This window comes from Taudactylus pleione, unplaced genomic scaffold, assembly GCF_031769625.1.
Source record: "Taudactylus pleione unplaced genomic scaffold, aTauple2 ptg000016l, whole genome shotgun sequence".
NCBI classification, from domain to species: Eukaryota; Metazoa; Chordata; class Amphibia; order Anura; family Myobatrachidae; genus Taudactylus; species Taudactylus pleione.
The window spans coordinates 1,854,157-1,874,618 of NW_028284418.1; the positions used below are offsets into that span (position 1 = coordinate 1,854,157).

A 20,462-nucleotide genomic window follows, 5' to 3' on the forward strand; every position below is an offset into this window, starting at 1 on the left:
GATTAAACATACGAATCATGATAATATATAAAAAAAAATCTAACATATACAGAAACTGAATATATACATTTGCACAGTATAAAAATGAATAAAGAAAAGTTAATAGGACTCTATAAACTCTTACCTCCTGTTTTCTGATTGCCTTGGCAATATTCTGTCGAATAACTTGTGTTTGTTGGCAACAAGCAGTGCTAATATTGTCATCATGCATAGTAGAATTAGGAATTTCCTATAGATCCTGGAGCTCCCTTTCAGGCATGGAATAATCTTTCCTAATATCTGCATGTTCTCAGTGATCACAGGTATTTTGTCAGCACTCCAGAAATCTGCTCCATATTAACACCACTACATATGTTGTATAGTGGTGGATGTGCCTTTTAAGTACAGTATGAGTCCTAGATCTCTCCAGTTAGCTCTGCACTAGCCTGTCACTGTGACAGGTTCCAACATGAGTGTGAGGTAGATCTTCTAATCCCTATCCCCATATACTGTACTCCAGAGAAGTGTGTGTATTATGAGTGCATTTCCAGGGTGACACTTATGTTTGAACGCAAGGCGGGTCATTAAAGTATTGTATTTTAGGGCTGGCTATAATTTCTTATCAACTATTGAACCACAGAATGATTAACTCCTTCCTCAGTTCAGTATACTGGGTTTCTGCAGGGCACAATCGGAGCAGAGAAATCACACTGAAAATGCTAATTTTCAATAAAGGAAAAAGTATTTCTGAAACATTTTATTAAGCATACTGCTTATGAGATGTATCCTGTTTTAAAGACACTTCAAATGACAGGATTCACTGGTGTGAATTGGATTTGGGGACAGATTGTGGACAAACAGAAGTGCAAACCTGTCACCCACCACATAACTGACCCTCTAGGGTGCCGTGGTTCAAAAAAGTTTGGGAACCACTGCACTAGAAACAAACCAGGGGCACAGAGAAACGAGGTACTGGTGTTCACCAAGAATTCCTGCAAGGGAATTTAGGCTTCACTGCAGTATTCCTGCAGGTCGCAGCCCCCTGGATGAAATCCAAGTACCACTAGCAGGGAACATGGGAGATACAACACTAGTCTGTAGATAAATGTAGAGTTCGAAGGCAGTGAGCATTATTTAACCAGGGAATTTCTTTAGGAAACGGCTGGAGAGAATACACTGGCAGGAAAAGGGTAGTTTAAGAATACAGCATAAGTAATCAGTATCACAGGAATAACTTGAGAAGCCAACAAAGTATCCACAGGAGAAAGGACCTAAAGGAAGTAACTTGAGAAACCAGCAGAGTGTCCAGAGGAGGAAGGAGAAGAATAGTACTAGATTGTAGCAGCCAGGCAGTCTAACACAAGTACAGACAAGGATCTGACATTGTGTAATGGGAGATAGGGAGGAGGACACCAGGTGGAGCAGAGCGACCAGGTTGGTGACTCCTGTCCTCTAGTGAAGCCGAAGCGCTGACTCCTGTCCTCTAGTGAAGCCAAAAATGGCAGCGGAACCAACTACGGGCATGTACGACCCCGCTCCATCTTGGATCTGTGTGATGTTCTGCATGAACGTGTACCACATGTTACTCCAGGTTGTTAGTATCTGTGTTTCTCATTACAATACCGCTGTTACTACCACTGTCTCAGGTTACACAACTGCTTATTCTGTATTACTCTATTCTACTGCTGACATCCGTTGTTATATATGTTACCACTGATATCCAAATACACCTGCAAGGCTGGTGAAGGATAAACTGTATAGCTTAAACTCCATTTTGCAATTCCGTTGGTTCCTATTGTTTTACACCAATAGGACATATCAACAGGTTATGGACCCAGGCACCAGTGAGTCCTGCATTAGTATCAGCATACAGCATGCACTGTGCAGTAGCAGCAGCAGCAGCCAGCATGAACTTCATAAAACTTAGTGGCTCAGAGAATTATGCCACATGGAAGTATGGAGATGAAGCTGAAATATGTGAAGTTGTGGAAGATTACAGCTAACCCAGGTGACAATTCTAAACCAGATGAAGTATATAGAGCCATGGGTACCATAGGCTTAAGTGTGGAACAACACATTTGCTCCATAATTCACAGCAAAGAGTCAGCATATGACATGTGGATAGCCCTGAAGACAGACATGAGGAGGATAAATTTGAGGCATAGACTTTACAGTACCAAATTAAGTGTATGCAAAGGCATAAATAATTATATTGATAAGATGATGTCTATATCTAAGCAGCTGACACCTGTTGGAGAAAAAGTCAATGACGAGGAAGTCGCAATGGTGATGCTACAGAATCCAACATCTGAATTCTATTTCCTAGTAGTAGCTCTAGAGTCCAATACAACCAAGCTACCAACAGATATCATGAGGACTAAACTGTTGCAGTTACGCATTTCAGTTAAAGTACTGTAAGTGCTGAGAACACTGCATTACACAAAAGGAAAAAAAGCTCAAAAGGCCCAAGTACAGCTGATTTGTATTTCACAAAGTTGGACACAAGGTGTCAGAAAGCAAACTGAAAAAAGTTAATATTGCCCAGCAAAAAAGCGTGAAAGAAAAACAGGTCAGTCCTAATTGTCACAGTCGCAGAAGAGACTCGGGAGCAACATGACACTTCAGTTGCTACCAGGAGTGGTTTCCATAATTACCACATGTGATCCTAGAAAGATCAGATGAATTGGGGACAACGTCCTTAGAGCCATGAAAAACAGGACAATCACGGTTAAGAATAAAAGGTGAGATCAAAGTTTTTCAGGATGTGTTGTTTGTACTAGATATGGCGACAAACCTCATTGCCATAAGTATCCTAGAGAAGAAAGGATACAAAGGTCAAGTTTGCAGACAGCAAATATTTTGTGCAGAATAGGAAACTGTGATAGCAACAGCAACAGAAACCTGATGACAACAGTACGTACTAGACACAGAGGAAAGTTGACAACCTCTGTTTCAAATCTATCTATGGAACTCTAGCACAGAGAGCTAGGTCATGTGGGGTTTGATAATGTCCAGAAGCTCCTTGATGGAATGGTGACAGGAATAACCATAGTACCACAGACAGATTAATGGGCAAGAAAGCCCGTTCCTCCTTTTCAAAATCAGCTTCACATTGGCTCCCATGGGGAAAAGAACACACATTGCCCCCCATGGGAAAAAAAACACACACACATATTAGCCAATAGGGAAAAAAATACACACATTGGACCCCATGGACAAAAGCACACACATTCACCCCCATGGGAAAAAAAAACATACATTAGATCCATGGGAAAAAATATACACACTTTGGCCCTCATGGTGAAAATATATACACACACACACACTAGCCCCCACAGAAAAAGGAACAAATCGCTTTTTACTGAATGTTGCTGCCATCATTAAATTGCCACTATACCTAGAATTAAAGGCATTTTAAATAAAATAGCTGCTATTAACATTCAACAATAAATATGTAAATATTTGAGGACCTGGGCTTAAAGTGGTCCTGGAGAGGTGGTGGAACCCACCTCCCCCGCTGTCTACTCCCAACCCCAGTTTCACCCCGTTCCTGCCCACTTTAACCCCTGTTCAGGACCTTATCAAAGTGTAAGTTATTCTAGCTAAGACTGTATTAATGGAGGAAGCAGTAACTGACCTGGCTCCTCTATGTCACGTGGTGTCTGTGTTTGTCTCCTTCCCCCTGGGTTCCAGCCTCCTCCCTCCTGCAGCAGCCTGAGCACCAGGATCCCGAATAAAATTACAGCCGGGGCGAGGATGATGGGGAGCCCTGCCTGTTTCAACTGTACTGGGCCCCACAATTTGTGATGGCAGAACTGTGTAGGCATCATGGATCTGATGAAATGCAGATAAAATGGACCAGAACGCTCTGGTCCGATTATGCGATTGTTTACACAATATTGTTACATTGTGGCTGAGATAGGTCAGGAATGTAGTGTATGGGCATTCCCAATAATCTGACCCTATTTCCTCCAATATTTTTTATGTCATCATCCTTGTGGACGTACATATGCAAATCACTGTGGTGAATGATCGATGCGGCGCCAGAAAATCGTCAGATTTATTTATTTATTTTTTAAATTGCTTAGTATGTAGCGCTTATACCGGGAGCTTCCACTGGCAGAAAAATCGTCCCATTTATCAGATCAATAGGAAAATATCTCTAGTGTGTAGCCAGCTTCAGACTGTAATGTTACTTGTTTATTCACAGGCATATTCTCATGAATAAAAAGAAATGGACCGGCGCACAGCAATTAAAATCTCTCAATATCACATAAAAATAATTAATATATTACATATGACATAACAGCTATATTGGATATGTTGTTGTTAGTAAAAAAGTAGGACATGGCTTCTTAATCTCTCATTACCCATTGGAAACAGCTGTCAGCTGCAGTCACTCACACACATGGGACACAAGTTTTACATATAGGGGGTATATTTACTAAAGTGCGGGTTTATAGAATGGTTGCTATGGGCAACATCTCCACAGCAACCAATCAGATTCTAATCATTTATCTAGCACCTTACCTAGAAGATAATAGCCAATTCTGATTGGTTACTATGGACAACATTCTCCACTTTTTAAAAACCCACACTTTAGTAAATATACCCCCGTACTGTCTAACTCCAAGGGTTTCCACACCATAGACAGACATATACAACTGGAATTTTATCAATTTCCAAGGAATCTGTTTTGGAGGAATGATACAAGTTCCGGAACATTACTTATTCCTATCTCATCCCTTTGCAGCACTATATTACTAAAGGTGCCCACACACAGTGATTTTTTTCCCGATCTGGCTGATTCCGACACATTGGAATGACAGATCGGGTAAAAAATGCCCAAATCGTGAGTTCCCACTCACGATGCGATGCACGCCACCGCAGGTCGCACATCGCATCGTCACATCTGCCGTGCAGTACTGCAGATCTGACAATCTAGGACACAATGCACTGTGAAAAAGTCTGGCTGCAGGAGATCGTATGAAGATTGGACAGCATATCGTGTGCTGAGCTGCCGGGGAGAATTTCAAGGGAAGTCGGACACATCGTCAAGACCACCGCGACCATCGGGCTTGCGATGAGACCCTTGTGGTAGGGTCTCGTTGCCCCAAGCCCCAGAGAGATTTCGGCTCTAACAAAGCCGAAATCTCTCCCACTGACATCACTCGTGATGTCAGTGGGGCCGGCCCCAAACGGAGGCGTTCACAAGGGAACGCCTCCGTTTGGGTAGCCACTCCCCTGGCCCGCCCACCAAAGGGGGCGTGCTGTCACTCAACATCGACAGCACGTCCCCTTTGGTACGAGACTCGGAGCGACGGATTGCCCATCACTATCCAGGTCTCGCGCACTGGCCCACCATCAACCCAGCTGCGAGCGCACAGCGCTTGCGACCGGGTCAGAATCAGGCCCAGTATGCACTATGTTTTATTCCCTTTTTCTATTACATATCTATTGATCAATCCGGTGGTCTTATGATGAAAAAAACATGTAAATTGTGAATCTAATTATCCACAGTTTTTGTACATTGGGAGACTTTAGAAACATATGCTACACTATTAGGTGCTTTTTACCTTAATTTATTTATGTTTCACACCAAAACACAATGGGGCCTATTCATCAACACTAAATGGCCCGGTAATGCTAGTTTCCGCATATTTTAGTTACCAGGCCATTCATCATCAGGGGTCCGAAAAGGACCCCTGATACTCAGCAAACTGCAAAAACGTAAACTTTTCGGAGTTTGCTTCCGAGAACAAGCGCCATCTTCAGACGGCGCTTGTTCTCGGGTCCCCGCTCCTTCCTATGTTCCGGGGATGCGAAGAGGAATCACACCGCCGCCTCCTCACTACCTCCTCGGTGGCTGTGCGCCATACTTGCCTACCCTCCCAAAAATAAAGTGCCGCTCTGGTTGCAGTATAAACCACGGAAGGGAGGGGGGGGCGGTGACTCAATTTGCGCTGAATTACGTCATTGTGGCTCCGGCCCCTGCTTCACAATGCCATTAATATTAGTGCCAGTAATAGCATTGTGAAAAGGCCGGGACAAGTCCCCTTTTGCCACAACACGCCCCCCGTTGTGGAAAGCAGACAGCTCCCTCTCGGAAGGAGGGAGCTAATATTCGGCAAGTATGCTCTGCGCATGCGTAGCCGGGATGATGGGGAGGAGGTAAGTAACGCAGCTGTAGCTGCGATACTAACCGCACCGGAGCAATGATGAATTGCTCCGGTGTAATCTATCCCCCGCTGCGAGTTGGATACTTAAGTATTTCTCGCAGCGAGTTCAATACTTCATCAATACTTCATAATCGGAGCACGTACGGCCTCAGATGATGAATAGGCCCCAATATCACTGGTTTTAAGCTGCCACTTGTGACAAGGAGTGTTTTTGTATATGCTATTGTTTTATATTGTAACGTATGTTACTGAATTTCACTGATTTACACTTTATATATACTTGTGCTCCTGTTTTGTCTCTCTCTCGATAGAGATAGTGTTGCTCAGGGCCGGATTAAGGGCTGGGCGACAGGGGCGGTCGTCCCGGAGCCCCCACACATAGGGGGCACCCACACACTGCCCCCGGCCACATCCCCATAATAAACCATTTTTAAAAATCTTTTAACGGTGCTGCGGCCCGCAATTAGTCCCCACCCCTCCCGCAATTTGGCTCTGCCCCCTTTTCAAACTGGCTCGGCACGTATGTTTCTACCTCCTTTATCGCCTCTTTTCTTCTCCGCCCACACACAAGGTGGCCAGGGCCCGGGACCTGCTTCCCTCTGCTCTGGTCAGTGGGTGCAGTGAGCAGCATGGAGCGCGCACGAGCAGCACACTGCAGCCGGAAGGTAGGTGGTTGCCTGGGTGCTGGTAGTATAGGAGGGGTGTGTCTGGGTGCTGGTAGCATAGTAGGGGGGTGTCTGTGTGTTTTTAGTGTAGGAGGGGGTTGTCTGGGTGATGGTAGTGTAGGAGGGGGTTGTCTGGGTGATGGTAGTGTAGGAGGGGGTGCCTGGGTGATGGTAGTGTAGTAGGGGGGTGCCTAGGTGATGGTAGTGTAGGAGGGACATGTCTAGGTGTTGGTAGTATAGGAGGGGTGCCTAGGTGCTGGTAGTATAGGAGGGGATACCTGGGTGATGGTAGTGTATGAGAAGAGTGTCTGGGTGTTGGTAGCGTATGGGGGATATCTGAGTGCTGTTGGGGTGATAGTAAATAAAGGGGTATGTCTGAGTGCTGCTATGGTGTTGGCAGTGAATAAGGGGTTGCCTGGGTGCAGCAGATGTATTAGTAGAATATGACGGTGGGTGCTGCTAGTGAATGATGAGGGTTGTGTCTGGACTGTGTGTTGGTGATGAATGTAATAATAATAATAATTTTATTTATATAGCGCTTTTCTCCTAAAGGACTCAAAGTGCTTTACATTTACAGTATAAAATATAAAACAAGCTTTTACAAGGGACATTAGTGAAATGCTTGGGTGAATAGGTGAGTCTTGAGTCTATTTTTGAAGGATTCTAGAGTGGAGGCCTCTCGAACTGTGCGGGGAAGTGAGTTCCATAAGGTTGGAGCCACAAAACTGAAAGCTCGACCCCCAGACGAATTCCGTGAGATTCTAGGTACTGTTAATAGTCCTTCGTCAACGGATCGCAGTAATCGAGTGGGACAGTAGGGAATCAGAAGCTGCTTCAGGTACCCTGGGCCATGGTCACGAAGGGCTTTGTAAGTTATTAATCCAATCTTGAAAGCAATTCGCCATCTGACAGGCAGCCAGTGAAGGGAGTAGAGAATGGGTGTTATGTGGGTGGAACAGGGCTGGTTGGTTAATAGCCTGGCAGCTGCGTTTTGTACCATCTGCAAGCGGTGTAATTCTTTTGCTGGGAGACAGAGGTAGAGGGCGTTGTAGTAGTCTAGGCGTGATGATATAAATTCATGTATGACTTTAGGCAGATCTTCTGAGGGAATAAAGTGCTTGATTCTGGCTATGTTCCTCAGATGAAAGAATGAGGATTTGATTGTGGCTGATACCTGATGTTTAACTGTCAAGCCACTATCCAGGACAACACCAAGATTCCGCACATGTTTAGTGTTTTGTAATTTTGAACCCCCAAGCGTAAGTCCTGTTGGTTGGCTATGCTGTAGCCCTGTCCTGTGACCTATCATAAGAACCTCTGTTTTATCAGGGTTCAGTCGCAGCCAACTGGCACTCATTCACTCCTGAAGCTCAGCTAGGCAGCCATTTAGGGTTGTTATTGGGTCATTTGTACCTGGAGCAAAGGACAGGTACAGTTGTGTATCATCTGCATAGCAGTGGTAAACCAGGCCATGATGTCTGATTATTTCACCCAGTGGCAGCATGTATACTGCAAAAAGCATGGGAGATAGTATAGAACCCTGTGGGACACCGCATGGAAGTGATACTGGTGATGAAGAGTTTACTCCAGAAGAAACTCTCTGTGACCTGCCAGTGAGAAATGATTCGAACCATCTAAAGACTGTGCCATCCAGTCCACAGAAATTTTTCAGGCGCTCAATTAGAATCCCATGGTCCACAGTATCAAATGCTGCTGAGAGATCCAGAAGGATTAAGATTGAACAATCACCTCTGTCTCTTGCCATCAGAAGATTATTAAGCACACATACCAGAGCTGTTTCAGTGCTATGTCTTCTCCTGAATCCTGACTGGAATGGATCATAAATATCATGGGTAGACAGGTGGGTTTCCAGTTGCATTGCCACCACTTTCTCAATGACCTTTCCTAGAAAAGGAAGGTTTGATACTGGTCTATAGTTGGTCATGCAGTCGGGGTCTAAATTAGGTTTTTTAAGAAGTGGTCTAACCATTGCTTCCTTTAGTGGTTCTGGAAAAATGGCTGTTTGCAAAGAGCATTGAACTATTTTTGCAATTACAGGGCCAATAATGTCTATACACCCTATGAGAAGCTTGGTTGAGGCAGGGTCTAGATCACAGGTGGTGGGTCGCAACATTCTGATAATTTTAGCAATGTCTTTTGCATCCATTATGTCAAAGCTGTTCCAGGGAGACAGGTGGCTTACCTTGGCAGGCTTGGTAGTTTGGCACTCCTTTGATGGCACTGTGGGGATTCCAGCCCGGATGGAGGATACTTAAGATGCAATGAGTTTGTAAAATTCTTTGCAGATAGACTGGGAGAGGGTTTCATCATGCTGCAGGCATGCTGGTTTGCAAAGCATCTCCACTGTACGGAAAAGCTGAGCCGGCCTATTGTTTGCTGCCTTGATCTCATTTGAAAGGAACTTCGTTTTCTTATGGGTGATTGTTGATTGATATTCTCTTATATGTTTGATTAGTGTTAACTTATCCTCTACCAGGTTCGTCTTCCTCCATCATCTTTCAAGTATACGCCCCCTTTTCTTGAGTTCACTAACACTATTGTCAAACCAAGGGGCTTGACGGTGTGGTATGAGGGGTCGTATACACACAGGGGCAATTATATCCATTGCAGCTTTCACATCCCTGTTATAGTAATGGACAAGGGAACAAGGATCTTCACAGGCCCCCATTACCGCAGAAAGATCCAGGTTTGCTGCAAGAGCCTGGGGAGTCATGCCCCTCCTTGGACGATACCTTGTCAACTCCATGGGTAAAGTTCTATTTTGAGGGGTTGCAACTGAGAAGTGAATTGAGTGGTGGTCTGGCCACGTGACTGGGTTTATATTTAGGTCAGAGACATCTAATCCAATCTGGAAGACAAGATCAAGAGTGTGACCACTTATATGAGTAGCCGAAGGGATGACTCGTGTGAGGCCCAGAGCATTCATTGTGCATAGGAGATCTTGGCCAAGGTGTGAGAGCTCATCATCAACCCATGCATTGAAATCCCCAAGGATCAGCCATCTTTGATGCTCCAGAACTAGTCCAGCAACAATATCTGCAAATTCTTGTAGAAATATCTTTCCATCTCCAGGGGGGCAGTAAATGAAAAGTACTCTGAATCCTAATTCTGTAGAACTCCGAGCAGCGATGCACTCAAATGAGTGAGTAATTTCCAATGGGTGGACCCTAAGTTTAAGTGCTTTTCTAAAGCAGATTGCCACTCCCCCTCCCCTGCGGTTAAGTCTTGGGTTGTGAATGACGGAATAATTTGTTGGAACTGCAGCTTCCAAGATAGGTGCTGCATTTTCATCTAGCCAAGTCTCTGTAATACAGGCAAGATCTGCAGATTCAATAAGGTCAGCAATTGTGGCAGTCTTGTTTCTTATAGATCTGGCATTACAAAGGACAGACCTGATTGGGCATACCGGAGTGCCTGTAGTTTTCTTTATATTGAGTGTGGGAGCTCTGGGGATGTCAGTCACAGAGCGGGAGTTTAATGATCTGTTCTTCCAAGCACAGGGCTGTTTGATAGGTACCACTTCTATTTGTCTCCTATATAAGACTGGTGAACCTGAAGGCAAGGAACTTACGTGGTTACAGCGGATGAGAGATTTTTGTCCTCACTTCCCACGACTGCCCCGTTGAGTACTTTTGAAAATGCCAAGGGATTTAAGAATGGAAGCCTGTGCTGGATCAATAGGAACTGCTGCTCATGGTGGGCGGAGTGAAAGCATAAAGCTGGAGGTGTAAAAATACATTGGGTCATCGATGAGAGAGCATGAATTGCATTTGATGATGAGAGAAGATCAAGTAGTTTTTCTTTTTCTGTTTTCTCAACTCTGTGTATGATCCAGAAGTTATAATGGGATTCATGAGCAGACTAATTTAATTTGGCCATTGCTATATCCAGTTGCTTCTCTCTTGTACAAAAGGTATATTTTGAATAAGGAGTATCTAATAAGCTAACTTGTCTTTTCAGTTGATGATTTAGTTACACAAAGTATTCCAGGGCAAAGCAGGCTTGTGGAAAGGTGTTAGAAGCCATTCCTATTGTATAGGTGTGAAAATATCAGTGTGAGACTCCTTTTGAAGTAGATATTCTGTGCAAGGGTAAAGATAACATGTCTCCAGGGGAAACAAAAAATGGGATCCTGTGTTTTAAAATGACTAGACTTCCAGATTTCAGAGACTGGGGATACTGTATTTTAGATTATTAGTGCAAGAAATCAGTTATTTGCTGAGCAGAGAACAGAGGTGAATGATGTCTTAGGGGGGAGCTGGAGCCAAAGATAATTTGTATTCCACAGTACCTTGCTCTGGGGTGTCCACTGCAGAGGTAATGCCAGTCTGGGTTCTGGTGGAGAGGGCAGAGGTTTCAATCCAATCCAAAATGTATCTCAGTGCAGGGATGCAATCCGTTGATTTTGGAAAGATGTCCATGTAGTGCAGTACCAGTTAAAGGTAAGTCCTTGGATATTTCTTGTGCTTCTAATGTCACTTTTGTAGAATTTAAGCTGTTTTATGGAGATGTTCAGGAGCATGTAAAAGGTGAGGCAGCCATCTTGGGCGCCTGTATTATTATATGTAAGAGGGTGACTGGGTGCTGCCGGGGTGTTGTTGGTGCATGACAGAGGAGGGATGTAATTGGTGAATGAGGGGAGTGTCTGGGTATATATGTTGTGTGTGTGTGTTAAAAAAATAAAAAAAAATATATACATATATATATTTTAACACACATATGTATATATGTGTGTGTGTGTGTGTATATGTATATATGTGTGTGTGTATATATATATATATATATATATTTTGATAGGGGCCCCCACAGACCTTAATCTGGCCCTGGTGTTGCTACAGTGTTAATGTAGGCTATGATGTGTAAACTTATTGTTGTATAACCCTCTCCCTTCATCTCTCCATACTGACATTTCTTTGTTACTTTTATGTACACTTCAACTTTGATACAAATCAACATTCAAATGTTATACTCTTACAGGAGACACGTTATATAGGGCAGTGGTCTCCAACATTAATTGAAGTGTGAGCTACTTAGAAAAATGAAACCTCCTGAAGAGCTACTAAAATTGTAGAAAAATAAATCTGGCTAATAACAAAACAATTGAAGGTAATTTAATGAAAATGAAAATGCATTTAAGTATAACAGTGATATTGTTGTTGTTGTTTGTATATACAATGTAAGCACAGGCACATTTCACTGTTAATTACCGGCTCCAAGGAGGTGCGTGCAGTAGAGGAGCAAAAGATATAGGCCGGGCTGGGTGGGAGTCACTCACTCAGCCATAGCGTAGACACCTTGGGTGGAACCACGGGGAAGCATGTCAGGTGATTGCTGTAGAGGCTGCAGCAATCACCTGACATGCTCCCCTGTGGCTCCATCCATGGCGTCGATGCCATGGGGGAGCACACGTCAGAGGTCACTTCCTCCTAGTTGACTCGGCAGTACTGCAGCTAGGTGAGCTACCAAAATGAAGACCACAAGCTACAGGTTGGAGACCACTGATGTAGGGCATAAGATTAAAAGAAAACCCATGGATTGGGCTGTTTCCATGTTGATTAATAAACTTGTCAATTGTGGTCTATTGTAATAGAGAGATACTATAATGTGAAATGCAAAATCCAGGAAAAATATCTTAATATACTTAATGTATATTTCTTATAACCATTTAATATTGTACTTATGTCAGAGAGAGGTAATGGTTCTACTACAACGGGTTGGGTATGAAATACCGACGGTTTACAGACTGCCGGTTCAAATCCCGGCGAGAGAAGCCTGACAGATGAAAATCCTGATGCCGGCTCGTGAGTATATTTAACCCTCCCCTCTCTCTCCCCCTAACCCTAACCCTCCGTTTTGAGTGCCTAACCCTAAGACTCTGGGGGGGGTGCCTAATGCTAACCCCCCTCTCCGTACCTTAATCCTAACCCTCCCTGGGGGCTGACTAACCCCAAGTCCCCCTGGGAGTGCCTAAACCTAACCCCCCCCCCCCCGGGGCAAACGCAGGATAATTAAAGGGGGGTTTCCAAATCTCCAATCTCAGAAAAAAACATATTTTGATAAACATTATATATATATATATATATATATAATACACACACACATACTGTACATACTGTGTATGTATATATATATACACACACATACTGTACATACTGTGTATATATATATATATACATATATAATACACACACACATACTGAACATACTATATATATATATATATATATATATACATAGATATATATATATATATATATATATATATATATATATATATATATTACACACACACACACACATACTGTATATATATATATATATACACACAATTACATGTATATAGCTAGCACTGGTAAAAATAAAAAAAAACCAACAACATTGAATATAAAAAATACAAACTTCCTTTATTTGTAATAAAGCCAGGGCTACTGATGTATTGGAAGAGCATCCATGTAGAAGTACTATTCATAAGCAATTACTCTAGAAAACATCAAGGTTTTCAAAGAGTTAACTGACCATTGTGACTGTCCGGGTTGTGGTCGGAGAGAGCTCCGTGCAGCAGCCAGCGTGTGTAGAGGGAGAGGGTTCAGAAACCTGAGTGCAGAGAGAAGGTTCCCTTCCCTGCCTCAGTGATCGCTACAGTTAACAGAGGTGCTAGGTTTTTTGACAGCCCGTGCGGAGGAAGGCTCGGGCTGTCTGTATGTGCACAGGGGGGGTCTCTAGGTACTCAGAAACCCCCCCTGCGTGCGCTACTGCCCCCCCCAGCAGATAACACGTTGCGATGCCCGGCTAACCTATGTTCGTTATGCCGGGCGTCGTGATTTCGACATGGGACTAATGATAGGCATTGGTATTTAGACGCCTATCTTTAGTCCCATGCTGGGCTTTCAGTGTCGGGATTCTGGCAGTCGGCATTTCGACCGCCGGCACCCTGACTACATCAGCTATCAATAAGCGTTATTAACCACAGTACGTATGGTCTTGACCATCGCGACCATCTTCCTGGCCGCTAGCTATAGCTGTGGGTGGTCACCCACAGCTATGTGAGCGGCCAGAAGGCCGCTCTAAAAAAACAGAAGGCCGAGCTCTGTCAGAGCGTCCGGCTCTGAATCTGGCCCTCAGTCCCATTGAGCATCTGGAGTCCCCACTTTACAACTTACAGAACTTAGGGCCTGATTCAGAGCCACTCGTAAGCGGCAGCTCGTTCGCTCCGAGCGATGTTTGGCCAACTGCGCATGCGTACGGATCGTTATACGCATGCGCGAACCAGTCAGTGCGGTCGAAATTCATGTGCTCGCAAAATAGGGAATGCCTGCTATTTTGAGTGACAGAATGAGGCGTATGTGGGTGGTAACAGGGGAAGGTGCTTGAAAACGGGGAGTGGAGATCCGATCGCAGGCGTACTTAAAGGTCAAAACGGGCGTTTTATGGGTGTGCATATTTAAAACAGCAGCGTCATTGACCACGTCACTGTTTTTTTTTTAGCCAGAACTGCTCGCAAAATTGTGGTAGCAAAAACCAACCACAAGAATAGCGAGCAGCTCATACCCTGTTCGATGTACTCGATTAATCTAATAAGTAGCGGACATGACGTAGGATGCGAGCGGCCAGAGGGCGTAGTTTCCCAAAAAACGACCGCAAGTTTTGTTCGCTCGTTCAGACCTAGAGGCGTGAACAGACCGCAAACAGCGAACGGTTCATTTGAATAGCCACCCCTATTTTCAAGCCGAGCGAGCGCTATTTGCGTCCGGCTCTGAATCTTGTCCTTAATGTGTATAATATAAAGAGCAGCAGATCCTTTAACACACAACCATGAACAATAACACAGGAAGGCGCTTCCAATGTAGTATGTATTAGGGGTACTGTGAAATCCAAGCTATAGTACTGTACGTACTTGAATAAAAATCTTCATACTTATATGATATCTGAACGTGAGTGTGTGTGTGGCCAAGAAATCCATTAGGTGATCTTCTCTTCAAGACACGACCAGTTTATTTTCATCTCTGCCAGACTGGAAATTCAATTGGCCTGCAGTCCAGTACAGTCCGGTGGGCCACTGATATAGCAGTCTGGACAGACTGGATATTTATTTTTTATTTATTTATTAACAGTTTCTTATATAGCGCAGCATCTTCCATTGCGCTTTACAATTGTAAGCATTAATAGAACAAAACTGGGTAATAACAGACAGATACAGTATATAAGTAGGAAGGCCCTGCTCGCAAGCTTACAATCTATAGGGAAATAGGCATTGATACACAAGGATAGGTGCTATATATTGCATTTTGGTCCAGCCAGAATGCACAGTTTCTTGGTTGGCTGCATGATCCAGTCACACAGGAATGTTGACCAAATGTCATGAGGATGTGAGAGAAAGACGATGTGTGAGATTGTGTGTGGACTGTAAAAGGGGATGTAATTAGATATGGAAGCTATGAAGGTTATGTGGAAGGTTCTGGAATCTGATAAGCTTGCCTGAAGAGGTGAGTTTTCAGGGAACACTTGAAGGATTGGAGACTAGAGGAAAGTCTTATTGTGCGAGGTAGGTCATTCCAGGTAGGGTGCATTCCGAGGTAGGGTGCAGCGCGAAGAAAGTCCTGTAACCGTGAATGGGAGCAAGTAATGCATGGGGATGAGAGACACAGATCTTGTGCTGAGCGGAGAGGTCGGGTTGGGAGATATTTTGAGATGAGTGAAGAGCTGTATGTTGGTGTGGTTTGGTTAATAGCCTTATGTGTAAGTGAAAGTATTTTGTATTGAATACGGTAGAAAACCGGCAACCAATGGAGGGGCTGACAGAGCGGGGTAGCAGAAGAAGAACGTTTTGCAAGGAAGATAAGCCTTGCAGCTGCATTCATAATGGATTGTAATGGTGATAGCCTGTTTTTGGGTAGACCAGTAAAGAGGCTATTGCAATAGTCAATGCGTGAAATAATAAGTGCATGGATTCGAGTTTGTGCAGTGTCTTGTGTGAGATATGGTCGAATTTTGAATACGTTTTTTAAATGTATGTAACATGATTTTGAGACAGATTGAATGTGGGGAACAAAGGACAGTTCAGAGTCAAGGATGACACCAAGGCAGCGAGCTTGTGGGGCGGGGTGGATGGTCGAGGTATCAACAGTGACAGAGAGATTAGGTTGGTAACTGTTATTGGCCGGTGGAAATATAATTAATTCTGTTTTAGAAATATTAAGTTTCAGGTGGCGAGATGACATCCAAGATGAAATGGCAGAAAGACATTCAGTGACACGGACCAATACAGATGGAGATAAATCTGGAGAGGATAGGTAGATTTGAGTATCATCCGCATACAGATGGTACTGAAATCCAAAAGAGCTGATTAGTTTGCCAAGAGAGGTGGTATAGATTGAGAATAGCAGAGGACCTAAGACAGAGCCTTGCGGTACTCCAACTGATAGAGGTAGCGAAGATGAGGCAGAATCAGAAAAACGAACAGTAAAAGAGCGATCAGATAGGTAGGAAGAAAACCAAGAAAGAGCTGTATCCTTAAGACCTAGGGATTGCAGTGTTTGTGAGAAGAGAGTGGTCAACAGTGTCAAAAGCAGCAAAGAGATCTAGAAGAATTAGGAGTGAGTAATGGCCTTGGCAGTGACAAGATCATTTACTACCTTAGTCAGTGCTGTCTCTGTGGAGTGTTGGGAACGAAAGCTGGACTGAAGTGAGTCCAGTAAGTTGTGTGAGTTAAGAAAGTGTGTGAGGCGGGTGTAGACAAGTCTCTCAAGTAGCTTGGAGGGGCATGGGAGCTGGGAGATAGGACGGTAATCACTGGAGCCTTCGCACCAGCACCACTTGCCAGTTACATACCCCATCATACCCCATCATCACTAAGGGATCTATTCATAGAGCAGAGAAAAGCCTTGTTTTGTGGTAAATAGGGCTTTTCTCTGCTTGGCGCTATTCATATGGCTTTTCTCTGCTTTGTGCTATTCAGAATGGCGAATGGATTCTTGTTAGGGGAGAAAAACAGTGAAGACAACTGTCTCCCTGCCTTCTCCCAGGTAGTGCCAGAAGCCAATCAGAGGAACCAGAGCATAAGTATATGCATTCGCCGGGTCACCTCCTGCTGGCTGCCCCAGTGCTCCCATGGGCCGTGCTCTGCGCCTACACCGGCTGCAGCTATAGTAAAGTGATAGAGCATATGCTGGGTCACCTCCATCCAGGCTGACCCCTGCCACTGCTAAGATGACCCGGCATATGCCTCCTCCTTACTGCTCAGTTCCCCTGTGCTCTGCCCTACCTACACCCCCCCACATGCCGCCACCAAGATGACCATCATGAGTATCTTCACAGCCCGACACGGCCAACCTGCCTGTCTAGGCACCAGTCGCACGAGGAACTTTACATCTCAGCGGACTCCTTTACTGCAGCAGTATTATAGGTCAGTGCTCCCGCTGCCTATCTTCCACTTTAGGCAGTTTCAGATTCTGATTACACAGCAGGTGACTTCCAAACACCAGTCACCAGTGCAGCATTCAGTACAGCCATTAATTCACTTTCCAATCACTTAATTACATATACATATTGTGCTTGGTGCACCTAATCATTGACTGTAACTTTGAGGCACAATTCCAGGTTACTGTACCGTTCATCGGATTACAGACTCTGGGGCCCATTTATCGAATACCCCAGTTTTCGGAGGTTAATCGCAAATATTATGTTTCCCCCAGATGTATGAAGGAGGCACCACAGCAGATATCTCCGATACATGTTGCGATCCCTCCATTTCTGCAGGCAGCCACATCCCCCATACTGTAGGTTTCTATGGGGGATGTAATGCAGCCAAATTTACCAACTTCCAAAATGCGAAGCATTCCCGATAGTGGCCCCCTCCGCTAACGCCATCTAAACATGGCATTAGCCGCTATAGCCTATGGGCTACACAACGCAAAATTAGCCATCCCCCTGGAACCCTCCCCAGCAATGGCGGCTGCACATGTGCAGTAGCCCTGGCAGCACTCCAGGCATTTACAACTCTGTGTCATTCTTTCTGGACATTTTTTTAACAACTTTTTAAAACCAGCTAGCTTTACATCTTAGAGGTTTGCATCGCTCTTCATTTTGTTGTTCTGTTGTTTTTATCTACCCTTTTTGCATATCACCTTTCTTACATAACCTGTTCTATTCATCTTTTGCAGGTGAAATTCCACTTTCTCTGTAGGAAGGCATCATTTAGCGATCCCACATACACCGAGCCTAATAAGCAGCACCGCTAGAGATAAGTCTTGTGTGAACCAGGAGGAAAGCAAACTAAATCACAGTGCAGAAATTGCCAATGTGTCACAGGTATAAAACTTCCTGACCCAAAAGATTGATATAATTCTTGGAACCACTACTCCAAAAATATTCACTAATAATTATATAGTGAAGTGCTAATGGAAATGTTTTTGGTTTGTGCATTGTGTTCCACTATAAAAAGGTAAAATTATCCTGTTTGCCTCCCCACATTGTCATTTTGTTTGCAAATGATATTACAACATCACAGGGCTGATTGAAGACAAGAAGAATGTTCCTGTAATGCTTAAGTTTATGTTTATTCAAATAACATTTTTATGTGTGAGCCGATAACATCGTTTTTAAGTGATCAAATATAGGTGTAGTTACACTAAATTGATTCTCAGCCCATCTGTTCTGGCAAAGAACAGATCAAAGATCAGACATTGTTTGTGTTTCCCTGAGAATGAAATGGTTACACCCAGAACAATTTGTCTTGATCAGGTCATATCTTTAATCATATCTTCAGAACTCAGGGAAGATAAGATGTGGGGCAGAGCCAGCAGAAAGAGAGAATGTATGAAAGAACATTAATCGTGCAGAATTCCCCAGACACAAATCCTTTTCTACAATCCATTGGTTAGTGACTGAAACAGTAATGTCTTTATCAGGGCTCAGAGATGGTAAAAATAAAAGTACGCCAGATACTGGAACATGGATAAAAATGCTAATTAGAAGCTGCAGACTCTCACCGTCATTGCACAAACCCTCCAACCAGGGCCGTCACTAGGTGTGTGCGACTAGTGCTCCAGCAAAGAGCGCAGGGCTCTGTGGGCGGCACTGCTGTTGATCCACGGCCCTCGCTTCTGGCCAGCAGGGTGCCTGAAACAGCACCCTGCAGTCAGGATCACAGCTGCGGCACCGCTGGAGCTTCCTTTAGATGCTCCTGGCCGGCACCTTGCAGTCTGTGCCACTGATTAGAGCAGTGTTGGCTAACCTTGACACTCCAGCTGTTATGGAACTACATAACCCAGCATGCACTGCTACAGTTTTGCTATTAGGGCATGCTAAAACTGTGGCAGGGCATGCTGGGATATATAGTTCCACAACAGCTGGAGTGTCAAGGTTAGCCAACACTGGATTAGAGCATCCTGAGGACTCTCCAATCAGCTCTGCCCTTACTGACTTGACGTCAGGCGCTAAGAGGAGTGGGACAGCACAGCGTTTTTTAGTTCTGTTATGGCTCTGCCTCCAAAACACCTCCAGATAGGTTTATATGCTCTACATCCAGATCTACCTGTCACAGTTAGGTGTACACACTATTACTGTACTTGGCCTAAGATCACCCTTCTGCCCTTTCCCTCCCATTTTAACCTCTCCAGTTGCAAGGGGCTGTCAGTGTAAGATATAATAACGTCAGCAATATGGAACTATGTAATTTTCATTAACTCTATGGGACATATTCAATTGGGTGGGGGATTTTAACTGCAAAAAAAAAAATTACACACCTTGTGTCCAATCTTGAATTACTGCAGGTACAGTATAGCTTTACATCTTAGAGGTTTGCATCGCTCTTCATTTTGTTGTTCTGTTGTTTTTATCTACCCTTTTTGCATATCACCTTTCTTACATAACCTGTTCTATTCATCTTTTGCAGGTGAAATTCCACTTTCTCTGTAGGAGGCATCATTTAGCGATCCCACATACACCGAGCCTAATAAGCAGCACCGCTAGAGATAAGTCTTGTGTGAACCAGGAGGAAAGCAAACTAAATCACAGTGCAGAAATTGCCAATGTGTCACAGGTATAAAACTTCCTGACCCAAAAGATTGATATAATTCTTGGAACCACTACTCCAAAAATATTCACTAATAATTATATAGTGAAGTGCTAATGGAAATGTTTTTGGTTTGTGCATTGTGTTCCACTATAAAAAGGTAAAATTATCCTGTTTGCCTCCCCACATTGTCATTTTGTTTGCAAATGATATTACAACATCACAGGGCTGATTGAAGACAAGAAGAATGTTCCTGTAATGCAGTCTGTGCCACTGATTAGAGCAGTGTTGGCTAACCTTGACACTCCAGCTGTTATGGAACTACATAACCCAGCATGCACTGCTACAGTTTTGCTATTAGGGCATGCTAAAACTGTGGCAGGGCATGCTGGGATATATAGTTCCACAACAGCTGGAGTGTCAAGGTTAGCCAACACTGGATTAGAGCATCCTGAGGACTCTCCAATCAGCTCTGCCCTTACTGACTTGACGTCAGGCGCTAAGAGGAGTGGGACAGCACAGCGTTTTTTAGTTCTGTTATGGCTCTGCCTCCAAAACACCTCCAGATAGGTTTATATGCTCTACATCCAGATCTACCTGTCACAG

At 44.0% G+C, this 20,462-nt stretch overlaps 1 protein-coding gene and 1 long non-coding RNA gene across 2 annotated transcripts in view; one reads left to right on the forward strand and one right to left on the reverse strand.

Annotated features, from left to right (window-relative positions):
• LOC148540856 (alpha-N-acetylgalactosaminide alpha-2,6-sialyltransferase 2-like) overlaps positions 1-382 on the reverse strand; it is a 157,246-nt gene extending 156,864 nt beyond the window's left edge. Inside the window, exon 1 of the mRNA XM_088474304.1 lies at positions 125-382. Within this exon, the coding sequence (XP_088330430.1) occupies positions 125-285 (161 nt within the window). The 5' untranslated portion in view covers positions 286-382. The remainder of the gene's footprint in view (positions 1-124) is intronic.
• The window catches only part of LOC148540857 (uncharacterized), a 65,376-nt gene extending 45,460 nt beyond the window's left edge, over positions 1-19,916 (forward strand). The window contains exons 2-3 of the long non-coding RNA XR_015878775.1: positions 18,004-18,151; positions 19,737-19,916. This is a non-coding gene — a long non-coding RNA (uncharacterized LOC148540857). The remainder of the gene's footprint in view (positions 1-18,003; positions 18,152-19,736) is intronic.
• Positions 19,917-20,462: the final 546 nt, after the last annotated feature.